At 52.5% G+C, this 23,461-nt stretch overlaps 5 protein-coding genes across 5 annotated transcripts; 2 read left to right on the top strand and 3 right to left on the bottom strand.

Moving 5' to 3' along the window:
• Positions 1-1,701: 1,701 nt before the first annotated feature.
• On the top strand, positions 1,702-3,711 carry COL26b_012162 (uncharacterized protein; the record flags this gene model as incomplete). Its single annotated transcript, XM_053184810.1, has 1 exon — positions 1,702-3,711. One exon carries the CDS (start codon positions 1,702-1,704, stop codon positions 3,709-3,711), a length of 2,010 nt encoding a protein of 669 aa, XP_053031241.1.
• Positions 3,712-5,973: 2,262 nt separating this feature from the next.
• On the bottom strand, positions 5,974-6,969 carry COL26b_012163 (uncharacterized protein; the record flags this gene model as incomplete). The annotated part of the gene is made up of 1 exon (XM_053184811.1): positions 5,974-6,969. One exon carries the CDS (start codon positions 6,967-6,969, stop codon positions 5,974-5,976), a length of 996 nt encoding a protein of 331 aa, XP_053031242.1.
• A 2,788-nt stretch (positions 6,970-9,757) lies between these two features.
• On the bottom strand, positions 9,758-18,779 carry COL26b_012164 (Type I Iterative PKS; the record flags this gene model as incomplete). The annotated part of the gene is made up of 7 exons (XM_053184812.1): positions 9,758-11,226; positions 11,281-11,981; positions 12,041-13,003; positions 13,068-14,322; positions 14,380-14,600; positions 14,654-17,744; positions 17,798-18,779. 7 exons carry the CDS (start codon positions 18,777-18,779, stop codon positions 9,758-9,760), a joined length of 8,682 nt encoding a protein of 2,893 aa, XP_053031243.1.
• Positions 18,780-19,676: 897 nt separating this feature from the next.
• COL26b_012165 (uncharacterized protein) lies at positions 19,677-20,665 on the bottom strand (the record flags this gene model as incomplete). Its single annotated transcript, XM_053184813.1, has 2 exons — positions 19,677-20,474; positions 20,537-20,665. 2 exons carry the CDS (start codon positions 20,663-20,665, stop codon positions 19,677-19,679), a joined length of 927 nt encoding a protein of 308 aa, XP_053031244.1.
• A 1,797-nt stretch (positions 20,666-22,462) lies between these two features.
• Positions 22,463-23,293, top strand: COL26b_012166 (uncharacterized protein; the record flags this gene model as incomplete). The annotated part of the gene is made up of 1 exon (XM_053184814.1): positions 22,463-23,293. The coding sequence occupies one exon, from the start codon at positions 22,463-22,465 to the stop codon at positions 23,291-23,293; it is 831 nt and encodes a 276-aa protein (XP_053031245.1).
• Between the last annotated feature and the right edge of the window lie 168 nt (positions 23,294-23,461).

Consider the following 23,461-nt stretch of genomic DNA (forward strand, 5'->3'; position numbering starts at 1 on the left):
GAGCGTGTGTGAGTGAGACAACTACGTAGCACGTCTCGTGAATCCTTATCAGAGGAGATTCTAAGAAGTTAATGTGACCAAAGTCCTCTATCCCATCGTTTCAAAAGCTTTGTCGACTGCCATATTTCCGATTCCCCTTTATGTGTTGCCTAACAGATATCAACTTGATCTCGGTCGCGGGGTAAATCATCCGACAACTCAGATTGGCTAGCACTCCTACTGCGTATAAAGATTAATCGTTGATTGATAGCCTTTCTTGCAACATCTCGCAGCTCTTGGATGCCGCTGAAAGTTCGTCTTCTATCACCATGATTCAACCCAATCTTCGGACCGCGATCGTATTGGACTTGCCGCCTTGAACTCTGAAAAGACCCCGCATCTGGTACTTCAAAAGACAATACTTCAGCAAACTTTTGAACACCAAGCCGATCGTCCCGCTTGACTCCGATTACCGTGGAAGACTCGTCCAGATACTGCTGCATGCAGATGGGCCAACCAAAGCTTCACATTTCAGAGCCTGATACTTCCGGACCTTTTACCACCCCACCACCGTCCAGTCAATACGCTTACTTCGTATATGCAGTCCTCATTTGAAAACGCCAATCAATCGGCAGTGGCATCCTAGGTTTTTCGTTCCCGCGAATCTCGGTTGATGTCATCTTACATCGGCAGCATGTTTCACTCTGCTGTAAAAAAAACAATATGGATTGGCTGCAGAATTTCACGGAGTTGGTGATGGCCGATATGATGAAGAAACCCACCCAGAGACGCTTATCTATTGGATGGCCTTTATCGGCTCCCCACGAGTCATCTCCGACCCCTCAGGAGGCGCCGTTGCCGCCCCTGAGTGTCCTTTCCAGCCAGATTGCAACAGGAGCTGTCACAGCGCGGCCTTGATACGCTTCAGGAGAGGCACATTCCGACGAAAAAGTGAGTTTCCTACAAGTGCACCTTCGTAGGGGCGATCACTCGGTTTCGGGGTCCTAATTCTGGACGTGGGGATGACTCCAATTGGAACATTTGGAACATGACTGGTGCTGTGTTCAGCCACAAACAAGTCCGCACTCTGGTGTTGTCAATCAGCCACAGTGGCTTAGCCACACCAATGTATGTGTATGTCTGTCATACATGGATGTCATACATACTAGTACATGGATGACATGCATTAACAGACAATGACAGCTAATAATACGAGAAGAAGTATAAGAAGGCATTTCCCCCAAAATGCAAGACAAGATCGGATTGCGCGAGCGAGTTGTGTAATAGGGGCGCCCCATTGAGGCACGTGAACCGGACAGCTCATTTCCATAGCAGCGATGCGAGGCATATCCATGGGCGACGGGCTGTCCGTGTCCCCATCGGAGCTACCACTGGAATGTGTTTAGGTGTTGATCGGTCATTTACTGGCAGCCGGCAGCGGCCGGCGCTCCCGGGCGAACCGTTCCCACAGTCTTCCATTCCTCCAGTCCGCACCCCGGTCAGGGGCTGTTGCCGTGAAACGAACCTGTGGAATTAGAGTGGTAATATGGCCCCTGCATCAATGCGATTTCCAGGCCAATTTTGTTTACTTCACGTGATCTCTACTGCCATTTCCCTTCATCTGGATCTCGAGGCCACATCAGACTGACCACACGCACTCTGACTGACCTGACCAAACCACGAAAAGGGGAAAAGAGCCTCACAGCACTCCATCGAGGCAACATGGCGACCAAACGCGATTCCGGCGAGTGGGCAGGCCCGCGACGGCTTCCCTCCGTCAGGGAGAAGCTGTCCGGCTTCGTGAAGCGAGGCCGCGGCCTGGCCAAGAAGTCAACGCTGTCGCTCATCGGAGAGCGCAGCCAGCGACCATCACTGGATGAGAGCCAAAAGGCCCTCCCGCGAGTTGAGGTGCAAGCCTTTGGGACGTCAAGTCTCGAGATCGACTTGACCTCGCTCGAGGCTTTCCGCGACGTCCCGATGCCGCCGCCACAAAAGAAACCGGAGCAACAACAGCCTCCACCGACGACCTCATCCACGACCCCAATTGCGGACATGTTCTCCGCAAAAAGGACCCCTCTCACTGAGCCCTCACCAGCCAACAACTACTCACTCAACAAGTCTTCACCATCACTCATCGATGCCTTGAAGAAGTCCACCAGGGCCGAGGACCGTCGCACTAGCATGGTCTCATCGCAGGCGGCTCAGACGTCGGACCCTGCCACCAACGTGACCGTCATCAACCTCACTCACTCAGTACCTCACACCGCGAAGCCATGGCCACCCCCAGAGAAGCCGCGCATAGCTGCAACTAATCGCCTACAAGCAAACAAGCCTTCGGACTCAAAACAGCCCGGTAGGATACAGCTTCGCGAGCCCCGGCGCGCCGCATTCGTGCCGTCGGGTCCCGCCGCCATCAACATGCCGCCAATGTCGAGGCCCCGCCTCAACGCCGACATCGCCTCAGAGATCGTTGAAAAGCGTTACTCGACGCCGCCGACAGGACTGTCTTCACTGGGTGCGGCGCCAACTTCCGTTCCTGCCGAGACCATCCGATCAGATCGGAGGAGGTCCTGGCAGCCGGCACCAACATCAGTGCCTTCAGGCAGCTCAACGCCGTCTGCACCACCATCTGCGTCCGCGCCGTGGCGTAACGGACTGGGTAACCGACGCATCTCACCGCGTCTCGCCACGGATCGTCTGGCGTGGATCAAGGAGCTGGAGGAGGGCAAGAAGAAGACATCAATCAACGGCGATCTCCCTGTCCTCAAGAGTGTGCAAGGCAGTGTGGCAGACAAGTTGGCCAGGTTCGAGCAGAAGCAGCAGCAGCAACAGCTGGCACCACTCACCCGCTCGAACTCGACCAGGAGTCGTAATTCCTCGGTGGCGGACACCACCTTTTCCTCGTATGGAGGTGCGGCTACGAGCCGGTCGTCACTGGACAGCCACCGCGCTTCATCTGTGTTCTCACACTACGATGACACGTTCCGTGAGAAGATGGAGCTTGTTGCCGGGCGTAAGGGTGATGAGGAAGCTGAGGAGAAGCCTGCCCTGCAGAAGGTTACCACCAGCTTTGTGTCAATAAGCAAGCGGGACAAGCCAGCAAGCGCTGACACGGCTCAGGCTGCTGAAGAACCCAAGGTGGCTGAGAAGGTTGAGGAGGTTGAGAAGACTGGAGATGACAAGATCCCTGACGTCAAGATCGAGGAGCCCAAGGTTGAGGAGCCCAAGGCTGAGGAGCCCAAGGTTGATGAGCCCAAGGTCGATACCGTCCAAGCCGAGGAGCCTAAGGTCGAGGAGGCTCAGGTGGAAGAACCCAAGGTGGAAGAGCTCAAAGTGGAAGAGCCCAAGGCGGAAGAGCTCGAGGTCGAGGAACCCCAGACCGAGAGCGTCCAGGAGACTGAGGATGTCGAAAAGGTTGACGACGTGAAGGTCGACGATGTTGAGAAGACCGTGGAGGCCGAGAAGGTCGAAGACGTTCACCAGATTGAAAGCAGTGAGAACGTCGAGGAAGTCCAGAATGCCGAGGAGGTCCAGAACGCCGAGAAGGTGGAGCTGGCCGAGGTCGTCGAGAAGGTCGAGGCCATCGATGTGCCTCAAGTTGTCGAGGAGGTCCCCGAGGTTGTCGCTTCCAAGGACGTCGCCGAGGTCTCAGTTACCGACAAGGTCGACGCCACCAACGAGCCCCGCGAGATCGACAGGACCCAGACTACGGAGCAGCCACAGACGATTTGATTGGAGGACATTCTGCGGGGATGAGATTGTTTGCATCTGATTTTTTGACACAGCGAAGGCGTATGTGGAGGGCCCGTCAACAGCAGGGTTCCCTACTTCGCATGATTATTCCCCCCCGACAATCCGGACGGCGGGCGCGATGCTGAGTTCGTCAAGAGCGCCTCGCCGGACCTGGATGTCGACCTGTTTATTGCATAGTTCTTTCACATGATGATGATTAGATGTCGATAATGATCAAATTGAGATGGCCTGGACTTATTGTTCGTTAATTAAGGCATCTGAACTTCAGAAACTCATTCCAACCCACAATGCGCGAAGTGGTCAAGCTACATGTGACATTCCTATCCAGTTGATCGGTTATTTGCTCGTGGATGTCTACCTAGGACCGCTCGATGTCCTCATTCCAAGCTCACGCACCATCACCTACGTTGCATTTCGTACTTTCGCCTTCGTCCTCCCCAGAGTCTGTGACTATTTACTTCGACAGAAATTGCATATGCTTGCACGTGCATACCGATTGCTGAAGTTCGCACGTTCCGAGCTGAACTTATTTCACTGCATGAGTGTAGATGCTGTAGAGAAAATCGAAGCTGTCGGTCGTGTTAGGTCTGTACGCCTTTGCGATGGTGCCTATCCCATCACCACGCCTATTCCCCCTGAGAGTGGCATAGACCCCGGATTAAGACTCTGTTCACGTTTCTGGTCCTAATGCATGGTCAGATCCGCCACATCTGAGCCATTTGGGGAAGCGTTATAACGGTGCAAACGACCAACAAGTCAATGCCGAATAATAGCGGCAAGGAGGTGCGTTGCGATCTACAGTCTGGTGAGGGAGACATGCCGACAGCAAATTTGAAACACGTTTGTTTCCCAAGGATCGTATTTCCGGTTGTAGACTAATATAAATCTTTCCAAAACAGTTCAAGTGTATTGTTTTGGAACCGGAGGTAATTTTTGATCACATTTGGCAATGGAGTTGTCTCACAGTTGACTTGAGCTGGCTATGTCTGCAGGTCCTCTCAAGATATGAACATGAGCAAAGGGGACGCATATAAGTCTCGTCACAGCTTGAGCGGCCAAAACAACAATCATGCTCGGTGAGCATTCTTGATCGAAGAAGTCTTTCACGATGTCAGCGCTAAAATTAGAAACATCGAGTCCTCGACTAGCGGGTACTGAACCCCAAAAACGGACGCCTGGTCGAAGCGCCCCGCATTGAGACTATTAGCGCAATCCTTCACGCGGCCCTGGGGGAGATCCCGCGGTTGCCTAGCGATCTCAAGTTCCTACCGTCAACAACATCAACCTGATTCACCGTCTGGCTTCAACCGTGACCGGGTGAGCTCGTCCATGGGCCTTCACCGCTGCATTCGGAAGATAGTCTCCGCTGATTCTTTCCCCGAGAAGTCTGTGCTTCTCGAAGTCCCGTTTTTTTGCCTCAAGGTATCGTCTCAGTTGACGTTATCTCACAGTAACCACGTCGTCCGATCACCAGGCGCCACCCCGTTCACATCCAACTCCAGCTTGAACATGAGCAGACAAACAAGATCGTCTACGAGGAAACAAAGTGAAGACGCACGTCAATCATCACCCGGTCCACCCGGGTCCATGATTTCATCGACTCCAGCCTCTATCCCAACCTTGCGCTTCGAAAACCAATCCAAATGGGAAACATGGCTGGCAGAAAATTATGCTACCTCATCTGGCCTGTGGGTTCAAATTGCCAAGAAGAACTCGAATATACCGACTGTAACCTATGACGAGGCGCTTGACATTGCATTATGCTTCGGGTGGATCGACGGCCAACGCAAGTCTTATGATGAAAGACACTTCGTCCAGAGGTTTACGCCTCGTCGGAAGAAAAGTCTTTGGTCCAAGAGAAACGTGGACAAGGTTGCTAAGTTGATTGAGGCTGGTCGTATGCAACAGTCAGGCCAGGTTGAGATCGATACAGCGAAAGCGGACGGTCGCTGGGACAGGGCATACTCTTCAGCCAGCGTGATGGAGGTACCACTGGATTTTCAGACGGCGTTGGAAGTAAACGACAAGGCTAGAAAATTCTTTGATGCGCTCAACAAGACACAGAGATACTCATTTCTGTGGAGGATCGAGACGACGAAGAGGCCAGAGACACGGAAACGCAAAATCGGGCAGTTTGTGGAGCTACTCGCTGAACACAAGACTCTTTGAAAGAGTTGATGAGCCTTGCTTTGGATGAAGTTGTCTTCATATGGAGCGGGTGAAATTTCTATAAAATGTCTACTATGCCGCGATTTGGCTTGCATACTTCATGCCGGTACTTGTGATAAAAGGAATGTCGACCACAGGTGCCTCATGCGATACCTTATCCCAAACCCTGTTAATACGGCTGACAATTGCCGCAGGCAGGGGCCCTTTCTTCAAGCCGACGAGATTATCGTCCAACTGAGGTACACTGCTTGCACCCATTACGATACCATCTTCATGTGCTGGATCGAGAGCAGAGCTGAAAGCTACCCATCGAGTGGCTAGGTCATATCCAGAGACACCCGCGTCCTGTGCGATCTCATTCCAAGCTATCAACGCATCCAACATCGACGGCTTGTTGTACATCTCGTTGTAGAAGAAGCCCTGAGCACCTCCCTCTTTTCCGAATCGTCCAGCACCGTCCATGACTTGTTGCTTCGTCTTTGCTAAGAAGCCTCCAGCCGTAGGACTATAAGCGTAAAAGGAGATGCCAAGTTTGCGTAATGTTGGAAACAAGGTCCTCTCAAAGCTTCGGGTTAAGGGATTATAGTTCCCCTGGTAGACGGTTGGAAGAACCCAGCCTTGGGATTTCTGATGGTCGTAGATTCTCTGCACCTCTTCGGCCGTGTGATTGGAAACGCCGAAGCGCCAAAAAGCTCCATCTTCGAAAAGCTGTTGGATGCCTGAGAGAGTCTCCTCGATGGGAATAGTAGGATCAGGGGAGTGGAGGTAAAGAATGTCGATTTGCTTGATATTGAGCTTCTTCAATGATGCTTGAGTCCGCTGAATTACTTGGTCTTTGCGCAGCGAGCCAGGGTTCATGATGCCAGGAATTTTCGTGGCGATGTTGAAGCTTTCTCCAGCTCGAGCTTCACCGAGGAGCTCTTCGCTGTCACCGTAACCTTGTGCGACGTCAATCTCAGTCACACCCCTCACACGGAGATCTTCGAGGCATGACTTGAGGGCGGCGGGGGTCCAGTTGTCTTTGGACAAGAAAAGGCCCCCGCCAATGATTGGCTTAACTGAAGCCATGGCCAGGATGAAGACTCAAGGGAAGCTGTAGAACACCTTGAGAAAAGAGATAACTTCAGAGTGATAGCAGATATGCGTGAGAGCTCGGGGCCAAGACGGACTTCACGGATATCAGATCTCCCATTTCTGAAATACGAAACCGAGGTATCGGCGGCTTCGGCGCCTACGGCGGTCAACCAGCCGCCTCAGGCCTGGGTTTCTCCGTCCGCGATCTCGTTTTCCAAGTCTTCGTCTGCGGCGTTGAACTCTCTCTTGCCTCATTCTGCGTAATGCAGCAATCGTCAACGCAACTGTCCGCTTAGTGAGCGGAAGCTGGCTACTCATGGTGTTGCTTAAAGTTTCCATGGCAAACTCAGCATATATCCATTCTGGCGCTTATTGGGTCAAGTCGCCTCACACGGGTCGTCTCGTTGCCGTCAAAATGGGCCTAAACCTTATCTTCAGCGCATCGTCACATTGAGTGGGGGATGTTCCCTGCCCACAGACAGGCGAGATGGGGCCTGGAAACTGGGCCCTTTGCCAACTGTTCAGTGCTTTTCAGGCCTTGACTTGTCGTTGAGACCCTTATGCAACGGCGCCTGCGAGCATGGGATTCTCAAATGCGCTGTTTACCACAATCCTCCACAATCTCTCGAAGTTTGAAGACGATCAGACGCAGATGAGGGGCTGAGAGAACAAGGTTAACCATGAGTGCCCATCTAGTTGTTGACTTACACTTGCCCAACTTACCATGAGCCTCTCGTAGTCCTAGAATCAATCTGGAGAAACCTGCCGTACAGTTGCAGCAGACCCATCAGATCCTACGTGGAACGGTTTCAACAGCTTCGCAGCCCGCCTGTAGATGCCACGGTAGCAAAGACTCAATGAATGGCGCAACTCGCTTACACACCGCTCCTTCAGCGGCCTCTGCCACAGCGACCCCAGAGCCCCCACAACGGCTATCTTGCCGAGTTGCGTTGCTGTGCTCGGGTATTCGTACTGAACGGAGTACGGATGAAAACGGTCTGCCAACCAAGTGTATTTTTATAACGTAGATCAGGGTGCAGTTTCCTCTTTGAGGCTCGGGATAATCTTCATGGTTGGTTTGTTGGAAGTTTGCAGTTTGTACGTCGACAATGCAGTGTGATCTAAACCATTTGCTGCAGGGCATTCACACCGAGTCTCAGGCTAACTTTCGCGCAAGTTGAATAGAATCCATGGCCCCAACGAACCCGTCCGCTTCCTTCTTTTCAACCCAAAAGCGCTCCGCATGCGACCGATGCCGAAAACAGAAACTACGCTGCCCAGTCCGAGTAGATGATACACAACACTGCGATCGATGTATTCGAGCGGGAGTTCCTTGCGTCACCGGCTACACGCAGCCCTTAGGGCGTTCTTGTCATGACGTCTTGAGAAGACGGAGCAGTATTTCTAAGACGGCCCGCGCCGGTGGGATAAGGTACCAACCGACCGATCCATCGCCGCCTGGATCCTCCGGATCGCAGTCCACCGCCGAGACAAGGTCCGGCACGTCACTGGACCCGAGTCCGAGAGCCTCGTACTTTGGCGGGCTGTTGCCCAAAGACATTGATGACTTGCACTCACTCGCCAACCACCACTTCGACTTGGACGATCTCGCTAGTTCGTACGTGGAGTCGGAAGCGCTGCTGTCCCTTCCGCAGCCAATTGATCTAGACTATCACATGGATATTGGAGATGGTCAAATCCATGATCCACCTCTGTTGCACAACGAGGAAGGCGATTTCATAGCCGCACTTGAGTCTACTACTGCTATAGAAGAGCCCAAGGACTTTCGCAAGGAGTCTGAGGCCTTGTCCTGGGCTCAATGCGATCTTCGACTGTCACAACTCAGCGTTGATTTGTGTAAACAAATGGAGGTGTACAAGAAGGCGGAACACCACCCCCATGAAAGGGACCAACCAGTCGCCGACAAGGCCAGCCCCGTTTCCACCAACCGACAGGCCGATCCAAATGCTTTCGGCAATGCCCTCTGCAGCACGTCTGAATTTCTCACCATTTTCCAATGTAACATTAGACGGAGCGACATGGCTGGGCAAGGGAGTTCCTTTCCTTCGCCAAGTTTTACCTGTATTCTCAATCTGCTGGCGTGTTATGCACGGATCATAGCCATCTTCGACAGCTTGCTACTCGATCTTTACGATCAACTCAAAAAGGGACCAACCTCGACATCCCAATCCGCCACATCAAGAGATCCCCAAACTCTACCAGGGCTTCAGCTCGGAGGGTTCGTCGTCCAACAAGGCACACTACAGACGAAGATACTTGTACAAACAATCGAACATCAGTTTGAGACCATTGAGAAGACACTTGGCCTACCTCTCGAGCTGAGGATCTCGGGTAAACGAGATGAGTATCATGATGGCCTACTGCATGGTGGTATAGATCAAGCCTCACTATCGAGTGTTTTGAATTGTTTTGGGGCCATGGATCAGGCAGCGGGCGCTGAGAATAGAACACATTTTGCGGCTTCACTAGCATCACTGAAGGAAGCTATCGTTAATGTCAAGCGGATTCTAGACACTTAGCGGCAGAATTAGACGATCAACTTCCACAATTGACGGCTTGTTCATTCAATTAAATGAGACCTTGCATCCAGTTTTCTATGATGATAAGGCAATTGCGATAATCATCGCAGAGGTGATGCAGTTTTGACGCTCAAATTCAGGGAAAAGAAATCTAACACAGTACATGATGAGAGGTGCTACTCTCAAATGACGCCTGTGCATACACCTGACACTGATCTTCAAGCTATCATTGCCCCATACCCTTACTCCCTAATCTTCAACAGCCTGGGGTAGTGTGCTTCCCCTGGCTCATCAAACGTCTCAATCAGTGCAGCAACGGCGGGATGCAGTCCTGAATCAATAGCTCTCCGAGCCCATTCCTCCATTGACAAGACTTCATACGATGCTTCAACACCATTTTGCTTCCCAATCTCATTCATCCTGTCCATGGGAATAACAATATCGCCCACGTTGTTGAAGTATGAGACCCCATTACCTTGTCTCGGTTCAGCACGGAGCAGCTCCCGGATGATGTCAGAACAGACGCTCTCAACGCGGACGAGGTCAAAAGCTCCCTTGTTGTGGTTTGACTTAGGTACGGCTTTGATGCGATGGGAGTAGTGAAGAAGAGCGTTCACCCAGTCGAACTCTGCCTCCGCGACACTGGCGTCATCACCGGCGCGTATGATGGTAGAAGGCCGTTGGATCCAAATCTTGAGGCCATATAAGGCGTTGACTTTCTCGAGAAGACCCTCGCATACCCATTTGCAGCACATGTAGCCATGAGTGCCATCGGGCGAAGGTTTGATCCCACTTGCTGTGGCCGAAACCTCGGGGAATTCGTCTTGGCCGTACAGCAAGCAGACTCCCACGGAAGAAACGTAGTGGATCGGAATCATGCGTGGCAGGCACTTGCGTACCAAATACCGGGTGGACTCAACGTTGGTTTGCTTGACAGCTGAGTAGTACTTGAGATGGGACGTGTCGGAGCCGTTGTGGATCACGGCGTCAACCTCCCAAAAGATTGAAACCTCCTGCTCTTCGGTGAGGCCAAAGCGGGGAAGCTGTAAGTCACCCTCGTAGTAGGCGATGCGGTCGGAAGCAGGTGGCAATCGTCCCTTTTCAAGTCGTTCTGAAAGCCGACGGACTGCGACGCAGATGATCTTCGTGATTGATGGCCGTTCCAAAAGCCGGTTGAGGAGATGGTGTCCAAGAAGACCGCTGCTTCCGGTGAGGAGAATAACGCTGGGTTGCTTTTTCGGAGGATTCATACTTGGGAATGGGATGATGCCAAATGGTGGCGATATCTCGGCTTCCCAGTCGATCCCCTGAACAGTTGCATCGCCCTTGTCCGAGGAATCGCTTCCAGGTGTGGTGATGGAAGTGGAGGGCGACGTAGGCTCAGGACTGCTCTCGGTCGGCGGTGTCGCGATAGTGGTATTTGTGTCACTGGTGTTCCCATCATTGGGAGTGACTGCGCCATCCTGCGCAACTTGGGGAATCAAGTTGGAAGGAATGCCTTCAGCGGCGATCTTAGCCAGCGTGCCCATCTCAGAGTCGTTGGACATGATCTTCAGCACTGGGATCGAGACTTGGAAGTTCTTCAAGAACCAAGACCGGATATCGACCGAGACGAGTGAGTCCAGGCCGAGATTGACGCTGCGCATGACCATCAAGTCATCGTCGGGTGTCGATATCTGCAAGATGGAACGCAATTGAGCAGAAAACGACTCTAGATCACTGCGTCAGTTCTATCGTAAGTTTCAAAGTGTGTGAATGGACTTACCCTGAATTACTCGAAGGACGTCGGCATCAGACTGACACTCCTGGAGACGGTCCTGGATCGATGCGGCCTTTGTCTGCTGCTTCTTGCCATCATTGCTCGTGGTCTGATGGACGATGAAGTGGGCAAACATTGGGTTGGAATACCACTTGGGGATGTTGGCGGCGTTGGGAGATATGTCAAGAAGACCAGTCGAGATCTCGGGGCCATTGGGCGAGTCAGGGTTGCCGGCGTCGATAGCCTCGGCGAAGATTTGGTGGAAGTCATCCTCAGACAAGTGGACCATGGCCATCTTCGCAACTGTGACATCGAGTTGACGGTCTGACTCGGTGATGTAGCCCGCTCCAATCACGGCACCAACGTTGATGACGGTGGAAGCAAGGCCGCGCTTCCTACGATTGGCGGCAACGCCACACATGCCCATGTTGGCTGCAGCATAGTTGGCCTGGCCGACGTTTCCAATGACGCAGTTGATCGAGGACAAGAGCACGAAGAAGTCGAGGTTCACATCGTGGAATATGTTGTCGAGATGGATACTTCCAAGGACCTTGGGTCTGATGACGTCCGTTACCTGGTCAAAGGCCATGTTGCGAACGGAAACATCTCTCAGGACCATAGCTCCGTTGAGAACTCCAACGATGGGCGGGAGGGTGTCGACGATGGTTTGGTGTACGGCGCGAAGAGCCTTCTCGTCGGTCACATCACTAGAAATCGTGTCATCAATGAGATCTCGGATTTTTCACATCAGAAAGAAAACACTTACCATGAAATAATCTTGACAGTAACACCGTTTCGTGCATGATCTTCGATCCAAGCGGGCTCAATCCTCGGGTTACGGCTCGTCAAGACGAGGTACTTCAGACCTCGGTCAATCATCCAGTCGCATAGTGAGATGCCCAGAGCACCCGAAAGACCGCAGATCCAGTACGTCCTGTCGCCTTTAAAAAGTGGTTTGACGTCGAACCGAGTGACTCTCGCGGGGACTGAGGTGCTGGCTGGCCAGTCAATGATTGACAACGGGTTCTCGGGGGGTTCCCCATTTGTCAAGCTGTCGAGATTGATCAAGTCATCAATGTGATCGTATTGTTGACTTTGGACGTAACCAATGGCCTTCTGAAGGAGCTGCTGTAAGACTGCGGGCGGGTGCCGACTTGAGTCGACGGCATTGGGAGAGAAGATCGTCTTCGTGCTCTCCTTGCGACAGTGGGGTGATAGGACAGACCCTATCGTTCGCTCATTCTCAGACTCGCGATGAGAGAGGGCAGAAAAGCAGGCAATGTCGCTAGGAATCAGACGGCTGATTCCAGACCGGCCAACATAACGAGGCAATCTGATCCAAGAGGACGGACTCGGCACAGCGACGTCAGCATCCGTGGTAAAGATCACCTCCACGCCAGTCTGAGACGCCTGATTAGAGATGGCCTTTGCGAGAGCCGCGGATGGATTGTGTGTGAGCGCCTTTTGGCCGCAGAAAAGAGGGTCAATGATTGCTCTGCTGACGAGATGGGCTGCGGTGAGAGTGAGGACAGCTTCATCTGTCAAGTCGGGGAACTTGTAGAGTACCACCGCCTCCCTCGCAACTTGCATTACGGAGGTCAAAGATGGCACGAGTGTGAGATACCGAGTACCGTCTTCGTCAAGGCCAATGGCGAGGAATAGATGACCGATTGGGGTTCTCACTGCCGAAAGAATAGCACGTGTGGTCTTGAGCTCGATGAGACCAGATCTGTGGTTTTCCAGGTTAGCTTTAAGCCTGAGAAATTATGAGAATCCAACACGAAAACACTTACTGCCTGGGATCAGGGACGGTTTCGAATCTGGACAATTGGCGGACGAAATATTCGTTCTCCCACTTCAACTCAACCGGCGAGCCATCCACATCAACTTGGTGCAGGATGGGTCGCTGGACAGAGTTCAGTCGATCGTTGGCGTCGTGAATGGGCCGCAATCTCGGAACAAGCTGACGGCCCTTGCCATCCATGATGATTTCGGGCTCCATAGTATGGAGAACATCACCGCTTTCCAAATGCTTCGCAGAGAGGCGAATGAGATTCTCGGCAATGGCTTGCGGATCGGCCTTGTTGGCATCGGGAATGTCAAGGAACTGTAGACGAAGATCTTCCTCCTCATGTACAGCAGAGCGACCGAAACCGACCGTCATGTTGGTGTAGGGCTCGTGGTCAAGGCGACCGCTGGTGATCCAGAGCATAGTCTTCTCTCCCTCAAAGAGTCTTCTGAAGGCGGCCCATCTCTCGGGGCTAATGTCCTTGAAGACAGGGAAATCGAGCTCTGTCAAACTCAAAATGAGTGCATTGGGCTCCAAGATACTGTCATCTACATCCTCCAGGGCCTTGAAATGACGAACATTGCCGAACAGAGGTGCGAGAAGATTGTTGATCTCTTGTGAGACGTGGGCTACAGGGCCTGTCTGGCCGCCGATCAGGATGAGTTGCTTCTCTTGCAGTAGATCCTGTGCCGAGGATAGCGGCTGTCTAATGAGACCAACGCGGTCATCGACAGCTTGCGATACGAAGAGGATGGTACCGAAGGTATCGAGAAGAAGTGGAGGCGACATGGTGTCGATGCCGGAGAATCCAGTTCGCTTCAGGATATCGCTCCACTCGGGAATGTTGATGAAGGGGGTGAGAGTTCGGCCTTCATCTACTCCTCTCCACCATCCAGAGAGAGGGCCAAAGATGAAACTGGCACCGGCTTGCATGGGTCCTTCGTTGCTTCCCTCGCCGATGAGAAGGAAGCCGCCGGGCTTGAGAAGCTTTCGCAGGTTTCGCATGGTCTCGTCGAGCTTGGCTGTGGCGTGAACTACAAGGTATGCGATGACCACGTCATAGGAGCCTTCAACAAATCCTTGCTGGACAGGGTCGTTCTCGGCATCGCAGACTTTGAAAATCATCTGGTTACTCCATTCCTCGAATGCTTCGGCCGCGTTCTCAAAAAAGCTGGACGAGATGTCTGTGAATGTGTAGCTGCCGAAACTGTGACCAATGGTTCGCAGGATGTTCTTGGTTGCACCACCAGTTCCGGCGCCTATAGTCTGGGTGTCAGCTCCGTAACGTGATAAGGGTTGAAAAGATGTCGGCTTACCGATCTCAAGCAGGTTCAGATGCGGGCGCCGATCTGTGAGTTGCTTGACGATGCCGCTGAGCCACATCGATGACTGCATAGTGCCAAAGCCATGTGCGTAATACTCATCCAAGAGTCCCGAAGTGCGGAAATGCTCAAGCATGGTGGTCTCTCCTCTGAAAACCTTAGGCATGGTTTCGCCCACAAGACGCATGATTTTGACAACGGAGTTGTCAGCGACACTAAAGTTATTTTGTTAGCAACCTCACTGATAAGATGCGACGGATTTGCATACCCTTTGGATTCAACCTCGGCTACCACGTCCTCGCGAGTGTCAGTTAGCCACTCCTTCCGACCATACTTGTGGTCACCCTTCTTCAGAAGATCCGTCATGTGCCGAGCATAGTTGAGATAGTGACATGATGGACTTTCTGATCTAGCCGGAGAATCTTCTGGAACATCTTCATCGAACCTTCTGAGATAGAACGCAGCAATCCGGCTAAGAACCCATAGAAGATCCGTGTCTGCCTGGGTGACTGGAATGCCCTCGGCGGCAAGGTCTCCATCTGGAATCGTGGGGACGAAATGAGTCTTGTAGAAGACATTACGGTCGTCGCTAGCGGCCGATCTCACAGGTTTGAACTTGACCTGATCAAGCTGGACCGCAACGTTTGGAGAACCATCGAAAGAAATGTCAAAGTTGCCCGAGAATCCAGCCCCTGGCTGAGACCGATCTTCGCGGTTGCATGTCGAGTCAATGGCCACATTCTCCTGGTGCTGTTGACAGGCCAAGACTGAGGGATTGACCCGGATCTTGCCGATGCTCGTGGGCATATGGAGGATTCGCAACTGTTCATCGCCCGGGTAGCTGTAAGCCAGACTGACTGACTGTATGGCAGCATCCAGTTCGACCGGGTGGAACAGCAACACCTTCGAGTCGGGAGTCGTCGCTCGCTTGGCGACGCAGCAAGCTCGCCCGAGCTTTCTTCTGAGTCCAATGAGGGAACGAAAAGGGCCACTGAAGTTGTATTCCAGGCTCTCCATGAAGTTGTAGAGACGAGTTGACTCGACATTGATCAAGTGCGGGGGCGTTGGCTTTCTCTGGGGCAGTAAGCTCCCAGATGCCTCGCCCAATAACACCTTTAGTTCTCCGTCGGCTACCAACGAGAGTTCCTCGCCGCCAAGAGCAGCGGAGTAGGTGAAGAAAGCGGTGATGAAATCTGATTGGGATTTGGAAATCTGTGAAAGTTCAACATGTACTTCGACGCCCGCATCATAACTCTCAAATGGGAAACCTTGACGAATGTAGAAATCCTCAAGCTCGATCAGGCGAATGCTTTGGTCACCGGCGACAGTTCTAGCGGCTTCGAGAGCAGTGCTCACGTAGCCAGCGGCGGGGAACACAATTTGGCCTTGTACCTGGTGACCTTCAAGCCAGGGGATCTCGCTTGGCTTCAAGATATTCTTCCAGCGCATGGTGTGCGGAGAGCTGTCGGGTGAAATATCCCCGAGCAGAGGATGGAACGGCTCTTCGCGAAGACGAATGCGACGCGATCTTCGAGACTCGTGCCAGTATTGTGTCTCATGCTTCCACTGATAGGTTGGAAGACCCTTGAGGACACGGAACTGGGGATTCTCTGACAACATCGCAATCTCGCAACGTTGAAGGCTCACTGATCCTCCCAGCCTTGACCACAAGAAGCCCAGACATGTTGAGAAGCACTCGACAGCATCTTGACTGCGACTCAGAGATCCATGATAAGGGATGGCTTGCTGCAAGGCGTCTTGGATGTTCTGTCCAGCAGGTCCCTTGAGAGCGGGATGGGGTCCGACTTCAAGCGCAACATCAAAAATGGCGTCTGAACTTGCTGAGACTGCGGCTGTGATGGCTTGCGAGAAGAGAACCGGTCTTGTCATGTTTTGTGCCCAATAGATATGACTCAAGTCGGCAGACAGCTCGACGGGTTTGCCATCATGGACACTGGAGTACCAAATGCACCGCGATGACGGTGGCGTCTGTGCCTTGACCCCGGCACGTCGAAGGGAATCCACATAAGAATCGAAGCATGGAGCCATGTGTCGCGAGTGGTATGCTTGGTCAACTCTGAGTCGTCGATTGAATTTCTTCTCGTCGCTCAGAATAAGCTCCAATTCCTCGATGGCGTCTTCGTCTCCTGAGATGGTAACGCTTGACACGGAATTGCACGCAGCGACGGTAATGCGGCCGTCAAAGTCCGGGTCCTCGCACAGCTCCAAGGCATCTTCCATCGAAGTGACTGCTGCCAGCATTGCTCCCTTGATGTTCCCATTCGGGCTTGCTGCATGCTTGCAGTGCAGCCCTCGATAGTACGCGATATAAATTGCGTCGCGGGCACTAAGAAATCCGGCAGCATATGCGGCAGAGATCTCGCCACTGGAGTGGCCTACCACAGCATCAAAATGGATATTCCCAGAACGGAGGAGGTCTACCAGCATGATCTGGACTGCAGTACAAAGTGGCTGAGAAATTGCGGCTTCGTTAAGTCGAGTTGTTGAGGGGTGAGCGAGAAGCTCCTTCTCAAGAGACCAAGTCGGCTGGTCTTCGGCTGGAAGCTGGGCCAAATGCGTCTCCAGCTCCTGAATGATTCTCCTGGCGTAAGATGACTGTTCGATCAACGCAGCACCCATGCGAGCGTACTGGGCGCCTTGACCAGTGAAAATGCCGAGTATTTTTGATGATTTAGCAGAGGGTCTTGTTAGCGTCTTGATTCCGAGGGGCGTCTCCTTCTCATCTAGCCGGGTCTGGATCTTAGTCCTGAGATCGGCGATTGAGGGTGCGGGAAAGGCGGTGCGATAGGGGAAAACGGAACGACGCTCCCTCAGTGTGTATGCCAAGTCATGGGGGTTGATGTCGGAATGGGTGTCAAGATGGTGAAGATACGATGCTAGGTTGGCACGGAGTGCCTCTTCTGAAGCAGCGGAGAACGTGAAAGGGGTGAAGGGTCCACTGGCGGCGACAATTCCAGATCTTTCCGCCGGATGTTGATAGCTCTCAAGAATGGCATGGGCATTGGCGCCTCCAAAGCCGAAGCTGTTGACACTCGCTCGCCTCGGTTGGGAGCTGGCCAACTGAGGCCACGACTGCGCGGTCTTGACAATTTCAAGGTTGTCATAGAATGGCGCGACTGAGGGGTTCAAGTTGTTGAACAAGAGGTTTGGCGGAATCGTAGAGTTTTGGAGCGCCAGTGTTGCCTTGAGGATGGCTGCTACGCCAGCAGTGCCCTCCGTGTGGCCGAGCACGGTTTTGATGGAGCCGACATATAACGGAGAGCTGGCTGAAGTTGTTTTTGCGGTGTCTGGGCCATCGGGGAAGAAGGCTGAACTGATAGCTTCGGCTTCGACAGGATCTATCATCTTTATTAGCAAAACTCTCCGCCAGCAATGAACATTATGCACTTACCGCCAGCCGGAGTGCCAGTTCCGTGAGCTTCAAAATACTGAGGTCTGTCTCCGGGGACGGTAAGATCAAGCCCAGCCTTGGCGTAGGTTTTCTGAATCAAATCTCTCTGGGCAGTGGCACTCGGCATGGTCAAGCCAGCTGTTGCACCGTCCTGATTCAAGCCGGTCTCCCGAATGATGCCTTCGATGTGGTCATTGTCTGCGAGCGCAGCGCTTAGCGTTTTCAGCACGACGGCCGCCACGCCATCTCCACGGGCGTAGCCGTTGGCGTCCTTGTCCCACATCCGACCAAGACCATCGGGAGATAACATCTTGACCTTGCTCTCGACCACAAACATCTCGGGGCCAAGAATGAGATTCGAACCGCAAGCCACAGCCATGTGCGAGTCTCCTGACCTGAGTGTCTGGACCGCGTTGTGTACCGCAACTAAACTAGAGGAACATGCTGTATCTGTCGTGACTGAGGCACCATGCCAGTCGAAGAAGTATGAGATGCGGTTAGAGAGCACCGCCCTCGAGGTTCCCACCGCAAAGTAGGTTGGTGCTTCATCCAGATTGCGGAGTAGCATAGCTTCGTAATCTCCACACATAACACCAGCGTAAACGGCTGTGTCACTACCTCTCAAGCCCTCGATCGTCATACCACCGGATTCGATAGCTTCGTAGACGGTCTCAAGCAGCATTCGTTGCTGGGGATCCATAGCCCGAGCTTCGATAGGGTTGATACCGAAGAATTCTGCGTCAAAGACTTTTGGGTCTTCCTCAAGAAGGTACGAGTGCATAACGTTAGAGCGGCCATGGTGAGAGTTGTTTTCGTGGAAAAAGCCTTTGGCGCTGAACCTGCTCTCTGGGATTTCTCGGCGGGCATCGCGAGGGTTTCGGAGTAGCTCCCACAGTTTCGAAGGAGAGCTCGCATCGCCAGCAAAGTGACAGGCACTGCCAACTATGGCGATTGGTTCGTTGGGTATCGTTTTGGAGTTCATTGTTGGTGCGTATCAAAAGTCTTTCGGAGGACAGGAAGGTTTTGATGCAAGTCCCGTCAAGCAGCGGGAAGTCTAACTCAAGAGGCAGAAGTGGTAACTCTATCCAAAGACTTTGGACGAGACGATGGAGGGTATTGAGGTTCAGTCATACATCCAGCAATCCTGAATCGGAGATGGGCGCTGAACTGCCTGCTGCCGACCTATGATTTGCTGGTCGCTCCGGAGCTCTTCCGTGGTGTCTGTGGATGGCAGTTGCCCGAAAGTCCCCGAGTTTCCGGTCTCATTCGGCCGGCATGACGTTACTAGTGAAACATCTCGAATAGGAAACCGTCACCGATAATATTGAGTCGGCATGTGGTGGCCAGCCAATGGACCGACCGATCGGTACGCCCTAACGCCACAGATTAGAACTTATGTGTGGCTCTCCAGCTACTTTCAACATGCATTGGAAGCCTCAGCCGAGGATTGTCTCTACTCTTCCCGCATTGAAGATTGAACATTCCAACATGAAAGCTGGTCTTGTGACCATACTTTTGAACGACTTTATGATCCTGTCCTTAATTGATGAGACATTATGGTGTGAAGAGGAACATAACGTAGTTATTCGACAATTTCAGTTGCGTGGCGAAACTATAGGAACACGAGCACAGCTTCCGTGCGCACAATTATCTGTATTCATGATCATTGACAAAACTTCGTGGCTATCTTCAGTCATACACCATTATCTCATGGTCTAATAGAAGTCGTGTACCTGCTCTTCAGTCCATTCCCAAAACCTTTTCGCGTGTCCATTGCCCCCTTCCTGTTTGGTCTTCGTTGCATCTTCCAAGTCTGGGCGGATTGGATACAAACGACCCCATGGGACCACTAGAAATACGTCAGCATTGCAGTAAAGCTTCACATCTTCTCATGGAACTTACCCCATTTTCCACTTTCCTTCATCGTGATGCTAGGCGACAGCCCGGAAAACAACTCTGTGTAAGCACCAAAGATAGGGGGCTGAAGAACCAAAGTCTTGATCAAGCTTTTGAACAGGAAACCTCCGTCCCGGTAAAGGTCAGAGTTGAGATGCCCAGGATTACAAGGCACGCTAACGATGCCATCCTCCTGATGGCGTCTTGCAAACTCCACTCCATGCAGCCAGTTGCCAGCTTTGCTGATTCCATACCTTTCCAAAGCCATTAGGGACGGCCAGTAATTGAGGTAGTCCAGGGAAATTCCATGGGACTTCTCGCCGACGACTTCCGTTCCCATCGAAGAAACCCAGACTACGCGGACTGAGTTCGGCGGCTCGATCTTCGCCGTGGAGGCTAAAATGGGCGTCAAGAGCTTGGTGAAAAGGAACACCCCAAGGACGTTGACGCCGAGATGAAGCTCATGGCCTTGTGCAGTCTTGATCGAGCCGTCGCTGTTCTTGAGTGCTTGAACTGCGGCATTGTTGAAAAGCACGTGAAGCTTGCTCTCTTGGGAGGTAAACTTCTGAACGGCAGGCTTGATGGTGGAAAGGTCGGCGAGGTCAAAATACAAGAACACCAGATCACCTTTGCTCTCAGGCCATTTCTTCTTGATATCTTCTATGGCTTGTGTTGCTTTGACCTCAGATCGAGCAGCAACGTAGACTTTGGCATTCTTAGAGTAAAGGATCTGGGCGACCTCCTTGCCTACTCCAGTATTAGAGCCCGTGACAATGTAGACCTTTGAACCAATCAGCGAGCCATTCCATGTCGGCTAAAGTTGGTTATGCTGTTGGAAGCTACCTTGCCTGACAGATCCGGAATGTCTTTTTCAGTAAAACTTGGTTTCGGTGGCCATGTCTGAGTTATGATGCTGGAGAACGATAAAAAGGGAGGCAGAGGCGGACGGGCAGCGGGTTTGTTCGTCGCCATGGCGATTGAACTGGGTCGTAGGAGATGGTCCTGCTAGTTTCTTTCAATCTCACCCCAAAATGAGACATATTCTATCGCAATTCAATAATCCAGGCGGTGATGCTGATGCTCGAGGAAAAGCAACCCATTTGGGAAACCGAGACCGACCGGCCTCGGGGCCAGGGTGCTTCGGTGGATCAAAACCTTAAAAACAGGAGACGGGATGGGAGTCGGCTTTAGACCGATCGAAGTTCTCCGCCATGGATTCTGATTACCCGGGGCTCACTTTTGTGTTTGTAGTCATTCCATTGATCTACTCTTTTCAGATGCTTCTGCTTCTTTACTCGCGTCCTTTTCGTGTCATGAACCAAACTCGACAAGCTCCTTGGCCCAAGAAGCGGCAACTCTCGTCGGAGAACCAGTCCGCCAAACGTCTGATGTCCGGAGCTTCCATGCCACGAGTTGACCAATGCAACCCATTACCATGCCTACGCCGTGCAATGCCTGAAGAATTATGCTGGAGGAGCCTCCGCGACCAGCATCTCGCAACGCAATTTTGGGATTCACTGGGCCCCGGACATTTGCAAATGCAGGTGAGGGATCGAACATAGGTCCGTGAAAGGTTTCTCGACAATCTCGCAGTCTACCATCGGTCATTTCTCCCTGGGGAGACGACGATGGCGTAGTCACTGCTCCGCCGAACTTTGATGGAGGCTTACGAACGACCCTCGTTAACTAATCTCAATTCCAAGTCACATCATTGGGCTGTCGTGGTTATGTCAGTGACTGTAGTGCTGTTTGACATTATTTTGACTCAGTTACACTACACTCACGGGCTATGGCCCCCTGTATCCACGGTACCATACGCGTGTGCGAGTCGTGCTGTCGACCCCTAAAGACGGCTTCGGGAGAACCTCGCCCTTTTTTGGCCGAAATTTCCGCCATGTTGGATTGCCAAGCCGGCCGCCCACGCGGGCGGCCGTAGTTCAAATACGCAGTGAGAGCTTAATTGCTTCCATCCGGATTGTGGGGGATAGAGGAAAAGCATGCTTCTACTCTGTTTGTACGGGTACTTTATTCATCGATTGCGTGAGCCTCAGATAGCGTCTGATTGAGGCCAAGAATGACCACGTCGTTGGTCCTTGAGGTCACAGCAGCAATCAAGCTCACGAGCATATGCAACATGGAATCTGGTGTAGCCATCACGCTCCGTGTTTTTAGATGATTGTCATTCTCCCTTCCTCTTTCGTCTGCTACGAAAATAGTTGAAAATGAGAAAGGGAGACGGCAGGTTTTGCTGGTTTCTCTGCCTGCCACATGGTCTGGCTGCCACAATGGCTCTGGACCATGGTAAGGACCAGTCTTCATTGCAGGTTCGTCGAATAAATACGGCCCCTGTCACAATTAGAAAGCATGTTTCTACCAAGGAAACGACCAAGTGCCGGGCCCGCAGGTTCGGGTGTGCCGCCACCGCGGAACGATGCCAAGACATCGCTGAACTTTGTTTTATGGCGTTCCCAGCATAGGACGAATCCGATTCGTAAGACATCTAGAGGGCCCATATGAGGCTTCATGGCCTTGATCAGACGTTCGTTGGAAAAGGAGGCGTCCCCTTTTGACAACATGTGTATATATCGTCGCGCCAACCGGCTGCAACAGAGGATCAGACGACACCTCTATCCGATTTCGACAGCTTGAGCTTTGAACTCTCCAGACACTCGTTTCCCCAGTTTTGGCTACCTATACATAGCCATTTCATCAATCATTAAATCTGAAGGCTTGGTAATACCGACTTAGCAGGAAACAACATCTCTCGCAATGTACTTCAAAAACACATTGGCTCTCGCCGCGCTGCCGGCCTTGGCCTCAGCCACGTACACCACGGAGTATCTCACCGGCTCTTCGAACAACACCATCCAGGTTCTCGTCGAAGGAGAGGGCCCATCATTGCTTGTCTGGCCATCATACGCTCGCGACAGTATCGAGGACTTTCATGAGTTCTCCGCCGCGCTTGCCGAAGCCGGCTACCGAGTCCTCCGCCTCCAACCCCGAGGCATGGGCGAATCTACCGGCCCTATCAAGACGACCTGGGATGAGCTCGGCGCCGACGTTGTTTCGGTCATTGACACTTTCGGCAATGGAAAGGCCGTAGTTCTCGGTCACGCCGCTGGCCAGAGGGTCACGAAGCACATGGCCGCTACCTTTCCGGAGAAGGTGCCCGCGATCGTACTGGCATGCATCAACACCGGAATCAACACTAACGCCACGATTGCTGCCACGGCGACGATCGCCAGCAACTACAGCAACCCTGTTGAGGAAAGACTTGCGGCACTGGAACTGGGCTACTTTGCCCCTGGCCACAACGCGTCAGTCTGGTTGTCGGGATGGTTCCCCGAAGCCGTCGGCTCTGTCTCAGGCACTGGCGTCAGCACCCTTGGAGGAAACAACACACAGATCCTGGATGTCATTGCAAAGTTGGACCCGTGGAGAGCGGAAGACCAATGGAACTACACCACTGGGCTGGCGGGTGATCGTTCTACAGTGGTATTCGTCGAGGACGCATCACACGCGTTGTTCCCTGAAAACCTGCAGGGACTCCTTGATGTTCTGCTTCCGTGGTTGAAGACTCAAACATCTGGATGGCTGTAGATACTTTGACCTTGACGTATGGTAATCCCTTTATAATCAATGGATTTGAGGCATCGCCGTTCGTCCTGCCTCCCAAATCACCTAAGATGAGTCGAGTTGTCGCCCACCAATGCAATGAGCAGTCGTCCTTGAATGAACACTGGAATTCAAACATTCTCTGTGTTATGT

This window comes from Colletotrichum chrysophilum (genome assembly GCF_026319265.1).
Source record: "Colletotrichum chrysophilum strain AFK26 chromosome Unknown scaffold_165, whole genome shotgun sequence".
Lineage (NCBI taxonomy): Eukaryota > Fungi > Ascomycota > Sordariomycetes > Glomerellales > Glomerellaceae > Colletotrichum > Colletotrichum chrysophilum.